Source organism: Microtus pennsylvanicus, chromosome 19, assembly GCF_037038515.1.
Source record: "Microtus pennsylvanicus isolate mMicPen1 chromosome 19, mMicPen1.hap1, whole genome shotgun sequence".
In the NCBI taxonomy this organism is placed as follows: domain Eukaryota; kingdom Metazoa; phylum Chordata; class Mammalia; order Rodentia; family Cricetidae; genus Microtus; species Microtus pennsylvanicus.
This window is the reverse complement of record NC_134597.1, coordinates 10567501-10577500: the sequence shown is the minus strand read 5'-3', so window position 1 is coordinate 10577500 and position 10000 is coordinate 10567501. Positions and strand designations below refer to the sequence as shown.

At 34.9% G+C, this 10000-nt stretch overlaps 1 protein-coding gene across 4 annotated transcripts in view; it reads right to left on the bottom strand.

The window, feature by feature from the left end:
* Positions 1-10000, bottom strand: part of Foxp2 (forkhead box P2) — a 478828-nt gene that overhangs the window by 225578 nt on the left and 243250 nt on the right. For all 4 annotated transcript variants that reach the window (XM_075953425.1, XM_075953424.1, XM_075953426.1 and 1 more), the window contains one exon: positions 2863-3040. In XM_075953425.1, coding sequence (XP_075809540.1) covers positions 2863-3030 — 168 coding nt within the window. In that variant the 5' untranslated portion in view covers positions 3031-3040. The remainder of the gene's footprint in view (positions 1-2862; positions 3041-10000) is intronic.

Here is a 10000-nt window from a genome sequence, read left to right as displayed (position 1 = left end):
AGTTAATGTAGAACAACATTGGAAATGTGCTACCTCCATGTATTATACATTCTAGCATTCAGTACTAATTTTAGAAGATTAGAAAAGAGTGATGGAGAGAGTAATTCATCAGGAAAAAGGTTTTAAAAATAACTTAAGTTTTCCCTGCATAGACAGCAGCAGAGCCATCTAACAAAGGCTTGGTAATCATGCATAAATCCACTATATGGAATATTTAAAAATCTACAGGCATTCTGGATTTTAGAAATATTTCAATATTGGTCCAAATGTTTAGGAAATCATAGTTCCATTTATTAGCACCTTTCACAGTAACAGTTTATCATCAATTAATTGTTTTGTATTTTTTTTGCAGTGAATTCCAAACCAACTCTTTTTGCTAATTTTATGGCAATTTAAATAAAACTACCCACCTGTATAAAAATACAAAAATTGACAGAAATTGTCACAACAGTCCTTCTCCTGACAAGCAGCACTTTACCCTGCCACACCACTCTCTGCCCCTCAAAGTCTATGTCTATGTAAGATTAGCTTGACCTGAGTGTGCCACCTATCAGACTTAGATTAGTGAGTTTAGACTCGGTGTACAAGTTTACATTTCAACATCAACATGCAGTGATCAATTTTCAAAATAATTTCATATGTAAATGTATTTTTTTAAAGTGGGAGGGCGTAGTATTTTAATGTCTTTTATGCACACTTTGAGAAACTTGAAGGATATTTTATAACTCAAAGCCATAACTATATTATTCATCATACAAAAGACACAGCAAAGTGTTAATTAGTTCAGGCCTTTTCCAAAGTGTCTATACAGCAAAGGGGAAAATTTGAAAGATCTCAAGTGGCTCGCTGTTTCAGAAAGCGATTTAATCATAACCCCAAACTGGCTGCTTGCAAGGGCTTTGCATATTTACCTTTTAATATATTATTTTCCTATAGGCACCCCAAAGTGTCTGTGTAAGCTTTCCTCACACCCATCGGGCTAAATCACGCTGAGACCTTGCTCTAAGTGGGAACATGACTCCAATTTCTACGTCACAAATGGTAAAACTTTAATATTGACTATTGCTTATAGTTTACATATATTAAGTGCACAGAACACAGTAATTACTGAACCCAGGCTATGAGCACACCTCACAGGCTAAGATCAGGGTGCTTCCAGGGTGCTGTCAAGTATAAAATTTACTCTGTTTTCTGTTTGTTTAAACTCTAGTGAGAGCTGTGAAGAAAAAGCCATTTCTTGTTAACTCCCTTCAAGTCTGTCCTCTGCTAGGAGTTAGCTATGATATGCATTTCCCATTGTGTTCACTTGTTTTAGGGATGCAGTCTCCTGGAAACTCAGAATGCAGCAGATTCTGCCTAATAATTCTGAAGATGTTTATTTGGGGGAAGTAATGAGACTATTAAGGCATCTCTCTGGCATGGTATTTTCTGTAGAAATGTTAAAGGAAGAAAGGATTGTTTTGAAAACTGCATTCACAAATCTGTAAAGTAGGCTAATTTGGGGCTTCTGATTCACATCTAATCCCCACGGCATTTGCAAATAAATATTTCAAAACAAAATAAAAATTATCTGATAATATTCTATAGAAAACAGACATAATTCACAAATAATATGGACCATATTCAAAGTGCTGTGTCTCATTCTTTCAAAAGATTATTCATGACTCTGCCTAAGGGTTAAGAAATTATTCAATCCATATAACTTTTTCAATGTTTTTATTATTAAAAATAATGATTCTCTTAAATTTTACTGTAGTGAGGGCATTTATATACCTTTTGAGATGCATGTATCTCGTTATATATAACCAAACCTAAATGATGCTGCATTGAATTTGAGACACTTTAGTAATAATTCATTATGTTGATGGCTTAATTTCTATCATTTCCCAACCTGCATTTAGTCTGAGTGCAAGTCAGATGCTCAAAGAAATACCTTTATTTTTAAAACCCTCAGAATCTTTCCGACAGGCTTCTCCTACATGCCCAGTCTAGATGCATGCTTTGAAAGGGTTCTGTTATCGGTGGCTATGAACTTGAGTAAGGGGAGAATGCAGTGACTCTAGTTTTGTTTAGGAAGAAATTTCTTCAATAAAAAAAACCCACAGAAATAAAAACCAACACATCTCTCATGCAGATAAAATATAAAGTTATTTAAAAGTACAATTAAATTTTTTAATTGTTAATTATTTTTCTAGTTTACAGAGTGCTACAGCGTTTTGGTGAGAATATGAAAACACAAAAGAGCCCTTTAAATGTATTAATACACACACACACACACAAACATCTATATTAAAAATAAACTGGAACGGGTCTTCCAAACTAGCAGCACAGGCGAGTGATAAAAGTTTTTGCGGGTTCCACAACCTCTTCACAGGTTAATTAATCCACAGCTAATATCTGCAACTATCAGTGGTCAGCATTCACGCTTTGAAAAGTCCTGGTGCCCCTTTTCACCTTAACTGAGACTTGGAAGAAATTCATTGTATTAGCAAGTATCAAGTAATGTGGCCCTCTGGTGGAAAACTAAGTACCACATCTTGCAGCACAATGCCAGACAGTAAACTAGAAGCTGGGAAAAAAAAAAATATTTGTTTCAAAGCTTTGCAGAACCAATCTTAAAAAAAAAAATTACCCTCTGCACTTAATTAATATCCTGACACCTGAAGGGAACTCAGGTGCTGCAATGACGTAACTCATGAAAGCCCTCTCTTCTCTCATCCTTCAATCGTGTTCCAAATAACAATACATTCCCAGCATCTGTTAGCTTAAAACAACATACTCTATCTGCTACGAATCTGTTTTCAGGTTCGAGGGAGCAGGCGGGTTTGCTTTAAAGGAAGCATCCAGGCAAACAAAACTTACCTGCTGTTGTTGCAGATGCAGCAGCTCTACTGTGCTTACTTCAGAGCTGGTGTCACCACTTGGTCTCCCATCTCTGCTGCCAGCATCTAATTGGCTGCCTAGAGTGCTCATTCCATTTTGATTCATTGAACTGTTGCTTATTGTCTCTGTCGCAGATTCCTGCATCATGACTTAATACCTAAAAGTGATTAAGAAGTATCAATTAACACACGTTACACCTTCACACTTCCATTATCAAGATGTCCCTCTCTGCCAATTACACGGGCAGCATCATTGGGGGGGAGTGGGGGGGGGGACTTGGATAGTCATTTACCCAGAAAAGCAATACAAATCCAGCTTTCCTTGAAACACTAATCACTGAAATGATGGTTTCTATAAGTAATTTTTGTGTGGTTACCTTTAACAGCCAAAGTAACATACCATGCATGTACCATGGTGAACAGCATTTATGAACGACCACATTTTAAAGTCTACCTATAAAACCTTTAAATGAAGGCACGATTACACACTCTGTCCTGTTTCCTATTATCTACCTTTGACAACCATGGATGACTATACAGCCTTATTTTAAATATTCACTATCTTGATTCTGTCAGAATTTTACAGCACATCTTACGCAAGGCTGTTGTTTAATGATGCACAGCTAATCATACAAAATTAAAATTTTGTAAGGGTATTACAAATCATATGGTATCAACCAATGATAAATAGTATAATGGGCTTCTTCTTCTTCTTCTTTTTTTTTTTTTGGTGACTAAATAAAATTTTGCCTTGGAGGCATTTTAAGAAAAAGCTCCTGCTGCAAACATGTCAGATATTGCCTATTTTTTTAATCAAACAGCTCATATTCATTTATTTTTCTGACATTTAAAACATTTAATACTGTCCTTCCTGGGAAGTAATTAAGCTTATGCATGAGCAGCAATCAAACTGTTCACTTGAAGATGACTTAAAACTCAATTTTAACATAGGCAAATAAATGAAAGATATAAAATTAATTTTCCAGGCATGTATTAGATATGAAAGCTGGAAATAAAATCTATCAAGAATATCACTAATGATTGTGCTAAAAACAGCATAAATTATGCATATTACCTTCTCTACAGTAATAAATGTTTTATCATTTTCACTGCATAAATATACTGTACTTCCAGGATAGCAATGAGGTGTCCTGCCAAGATCAGTGGAAAGCTGTGCAGTAAATAAAGAGCCAATGTGCTCTTACAACCAGAATTTCACAGCGCCTCTCCAATGTGAGCTTTAGAGAGATCAGTTTGGCTCTCAAAAACATGAATCCTATGCTACATTCTAATAGACACCCTTCTTTCTATGTCTATGGACAGAATTTCAGGAAGCAACCTGATCGTGTTGTGACTTCCACAGGAGAGCTAGCCAGACAGTGGACTTAGCCCAAAGTAATGAAGACATTAAACTCACTGTTCAGGTTTTTTTTTTCATGCATGGAAGTTTTACTATTTGTATTGATTTTGTTTTATTTAAGACATGTCGTTTAAAATTTTGTGATGTATTTATTTCACGGTAAATAAAAGCTTTAATTTTTTTATGTCAGAGAAAAAAAGCCTTTTCCTCAAATACCATGCAAAATGTAATCCATGACCATATATACATATTAGTCACACATAGAAGCTCAAATGTATCATCAATAGAGAAAATGAAAGCCACAATAATTATAAAAATCAATGGTTGTGATAATTTAACAGTTATTTTCATCAACTGCTAAAGTATTATATTATTTCCATAATTCTGTAACGTCAGCGGAAACACGTTTTGGTTTAAGACAGACCGACAGTGAAGGAGCTGGATCAATTAATCCAGTTAGTGTTACAGAAACTACATGCACAACTCAGGACTGCTCAGATCAAAGAAGAAATATAACAACACCAAACTATGACTTTAAATGACGCTTGTCATAACTATACAGCAAGCAACTCTCGAGCCAAATGAGCTTGTGAATAAATAAGTCTTGTTAAACATTTTATTTAACATTAACAAAGAAAATAATCATACACATAAAACTGATACACACTGATGGAATTTTAAGAAAAAAAAACCAAATCTAATACTCTTTTCTGAGATTAGGCGGCTAATAAGTATTCAAATTAGGCATAAATTTTACATGCACAATGTTTAAAATATTCAGAGAAAGGGGCTGATTGCCTTTACTAGTTAGATGAGAATTATAATTTCAGTCTTCTTCAACTACAGAAACAGATAACTTCTACATATTACATTTAAATTTTACTATGGAACGGTAAACCTGTAACACCATGTTTATAAATATGTGGTTTTCTTTTATCACTCAAACTTATTTGAAATATTTATTATCTCATCTGGAATTTCCAACACAAAGAATAAAATTGGATAACTGTTTTTTTACAGATGTCACAGGCAGGTGCAGCGTTGGATACTAACCTTTGTGTTTTTATGTCAGGATCAATCAGATGAATTAAAGAATTCTGCACATATTACTGTTATAATCAAGGCCATCAAATAATTAAGAAGAATTCACAAGCCAGAGAGTCATGTGTCTAAATCTTTATTACAATAATGAAGAAAGACCTATATAACTTCCAATTCCTATTAACTAAAGAATTTTAATATCCCTTGTGGAATTTTTGATTTTATGAAGCCCTAGAGTATAAATTGTGATTTACATTTTAAGTTCAGTCACCTAAGACTAAGTAAAATCATGCTTAAGAAAACTGTGACAGTAATAGTAGTCTGGTCTACAAAACAGGAGAGCCGGACCAATGTCAACATTGAAAAATGGGGGGCGGGGACCTGCATAATGAGATGACAATCTCCTTTGCACATGAGGAAGAGAATCTAGTGTGTCCACTTTGAAGGAGACATTTCTTTAAGGGTGGTAGAGATTATTTCTTTTGTGCTTAGTAAGGTTTTTCTCTAGTCATCCGTGCATACTCACATCTCACTAGAAAAAAAATAATTCTGGCAAAATCTGAAGTGCTGTTTACCTTTTAACGATATTTTAAATAATTATAAAATCATCATATTCTTTCAGAGTGGATTTGCTTATGATCCCAAACATATCAAACTAAATTATTCATTCATTTCAATCCTACTACAAACATTTGATAAAAATCAGTGAAAATAAATTCCAAGTCATTAAAGAAGAAGTTGGGTTTGGGAGTGCGTCTCTCTGTTTGTCTGAAGTGTACATTAAACCCTGGAGTTTTCCTTCAGACACAGCTTTGCAGCCACACCAGAAATGAACTCCAGATCTTTCACTGAATGATACAGTTTGACTTTTCTCTCCTGCATTAAGTTTTCCTTCCTTTCTTTCTTTCTTTCTCGGATTTTTTTTCCCCCTTAGCAATTCACTATACAGATACTTTTTCTCTACACCACTTCCCTTTTGAAACATTAAACTGACACTGGAACTGACTGCACAAGATTGCATTTTCTCTTCCTAAACAAGTTGAATTGAAAGGTTACTTAGTGTAACAATATTTACTTGCAGAATTGTGTTGTTACCAAGGCCATAATGGATGGTGGCTATGCAGGTTTACGCAAGAATGAGTGAAGCATGAGGCATTAGCCATGTGTTTGACATGTTTCAAATTGCTATAATCCAGCATTAAACACACCCAGCAATTCATGCCATTTCTTGCAGCCATAATCTTGAATAAAGCGTGCACAACCACTTATTATATAAATTAGTATATGACTCCCTGTTATAGTCACAACAGTGCTTTTGTGTTTATTTTGCATCAAGATGTAGTCTTTTATTTGTACAAATAGCAGGATATGAAGACATAGCTCAATTAGACCTCCTTACTTTATGATAGGGTATTACTGAATGCTACACTTGTTGGTTTTATTTTTTCCTCCTGAAGTTATAGATGAATTTGGTATGAAACTGTGCTATGTGAGATAGTTATGTGCCAGAGTGATGACAGAAACCCGCACGCATCCTATTCCACATTCGCTGCACCGTTCCAATGTGTGAAGCTTGACCTGGGTGAGTAGAGTTAATTGTGTTATCCCAGCCACCACCAGGGACACTATTGGTCCTTGGTGCTTCCTTAACTTCTTTTCTCTCATGTCTTCTACCTCACAATGTCCCCGTCCTGCTCACCTTTCTTACATTTCTTTCTTCTACCTCTCTTCCCCTATATAACCCACTGATGCACGAATGTTTGTATGTATAGGTGCTTTTTCATGAACAGAGAAGTTGATCAGTCAATCTAACTAGAATCTCAAGACACTAAGAAGGAAAATGTAGCCTCCATGTCCTATAACACATTCCTATCTACATCTATAGAAACCTTGTCTCATGCTTGTGACCTTAATTACTATTAAGGTCAACTTAATAACAAATGTATCGTTTTGTTTATCAAAAATTAATATTTAATAAAATCAAGTGAGTGAAAAGTCAATGACTTCCTGAAGCATTAAGAATAATAACAAACATAAAAAGCATAAAGGATTTTCTATTTTTCTTAAAACTACTCATAGTGGTAGCAGGAAAACTCTCCTTTCAGTCTCTGATTTATTCCAGCATTAATTTATTTACGGAAACATGCTCACAAAATCAAAGGAATTTTGATTCTGTCATATAAGATATAAACTACTATATTAAAACATCATCTCTTGCTTTTAAGCCTGCTGTATTAGTCATCTCAAAATTCCTAGTATTAAAATCGCTTAATATTTCTATGTGAATTCAGGAAAGAATAGGTCAGAAATACATACATAGGCAATAAGAAACTAAGTTCATTTGCTTCTGAATTCAGCTGAATTCCGATCTGAAAACTTGACTATTATGTGAATTTTATGAAAGAAACTAGTATTTAAATAATGATAACTTTTGTGCTCTAGTGGAATTAATTCATTGTGGACTCCATGCATAGTGCATTTGAAACCCAGCACCGCTTTGCTTAAAGTCTTTAATGCTAAGATTGTCTAATAAATCAAAATGCCAAATGTGAAGGACATACTTGAATGTATAAGGATAAAAATTGAAAATGTACACGACTGTTTCTAATTCTTAATACAGGAACTGGGTGCTCTCAGGAACATAATTTTAAAAAAAGCCTTAGAAACTGATACAATGTTTGTTATAACAAAAGATATGATTTCAAGTGAATTTAAAGGTATTCCTCAATTTTTTCCCAGATGTGAACATAATTCCTAAAACGTTACATAAAAATTGTGGTTATATTCTTGTAAAAACTTAAGTTTTCACTCAAAAAAGATTCGAACATGTAAAGCATCCCAAATGCTAGGAGATTGTTGTCATTGGTGATGACCACCCTGTGCAAACAGAATACTGTTAGGGCCTCAAGAATGACAAACATCTGGAGGAGAACAATGAAAAACTCACCTTTCTATTTAACTAGCCTTTAATTAATCTATCAATCTGATACATTATGCTCCAGTTAAAAATGAAATTAATTTAAATGTAAGAAATAATTTTGGGGCAATTTCCATTCCAAAAAATGTTACAAAATATTCAAAGTAGGTATTGACTCTTACTACATTTCCCTTAGACACAGAGAGCTGGTGACTTTGAATGACTGCGGTCTAGGAGGATATGTTTTATTGAAACGCTATCATCTGTGCTTAATGTTCAGTGATTCCTGTTCACAATAAAACTGGTAAAGATTCGATAATGATCATCATTTTGGTGAATTAATTTTCAAAAGTATTTCAAGTGATAATTCATAATTTTGTTATATTAGACTTTACATTCTAAAGTCATATTTGAGCATAACAGAGTCATACGAATTCTGTCCCTAACATCTATGTTGCACACATGTGGGAAGGAATAGACTCCAGGGTTTACTGTTCTAGTTACATGCTGAGTGGTTGGTGTAAACCTCTAAATTTCAATATTAGTTTCATTCATTACCTTGTTTTAAACTAGTTCTTTATGGAATTCATATTTGTTTTCCTAAATAAGGAGAGTTGAGCTCAGGGAAAGTTTATTTCATTCTGTTATTGAAAATTATTACCCCAATTCAGTTGATAGTAACATTTAAATCCCAAATGTAAAATTTTTGCACTTTTTACAACTGCCTGCCTGTATATATTTGCCTCTATGAAATAGGGGGTATAAAAGCTAAAGAATGTCGCCTGACTATCTGTAGAAAAGTAAATACTTGTTTTAATTTCAAGGGAGCCTTAAAAACAAATACATTCTGCACAAAAGAATAAAATATTCAAATTCTTGGGGACAGGAATATTTTAGTGTAGGAATCAGGTGATTTCAAAGTTAAAAAGATAAAAAAAAAACCACTTAAAGCAATAAGAAATAATTAGCTCTCCAAGAGCATCTAAGGACCTGTCCAGCAGGCACAACCTCCCTCTTTTTATTTAAAAAGCTCAGTGATTGAGTTGTGCAAGCTTGTAAGCGTCCTTGCAGTGGGTCCAGTTACAGTCAAATTCCCCAAGGCTGGACCACTTGCAGTAGCCGTCACTGATCCCTCTGGCTAATGAGAGCTCTGAGTACGAACTTCTCCTGTGATGGCCTTTTCACCTTTCCTGCCACATACCTTTCCTTAAGCCTCAAGCTCATATTCCTTCAATCCTCAGCCTCCCACCCACAGTAACTCCCTGGATTCCCTTTCTGTTCTACCTGAACATAAGACAGCTCTTCCACAGAGCTTCATTCTGATGCCCTTCCAGCACTTCCTCACTTCCAGGCTGTGTTTTGGGCACAAAATGGCCTTTTAATATGGTTTCACCAGACCCACCTCTTGCCTTCCCATTGGAAGACCCACAACATAGGTGGTGCACTGAGAGATATTTCCTCAACCAGCTTTAACTTAGTACCAAAGTCCAACATGAGCCTAGCAAGCGAAAACAGTGGTGAGGGTAGCATTTTAATGAAACCACCCGATGGTGAGCAGTTTCAGAATGTAGTTAACAAATTGCTTTTGTCTTTGCTCTGTGTGTGTGTGTGTGTGTGAGTGTGTGTGTGTGTGTGTGTGTGTGTGAAGAACCAGCCATACACTTTGGCAGCACTGATTCAAAACAGTTTATACATTATCTTGAGAGTGAAGTTGTTTTAGGCATCAGAGTGAATTCTTTATAATTGGCTCCCATTTATGCTACCATGAGTCACACTCAAACCATTTTCATCTAAACATCA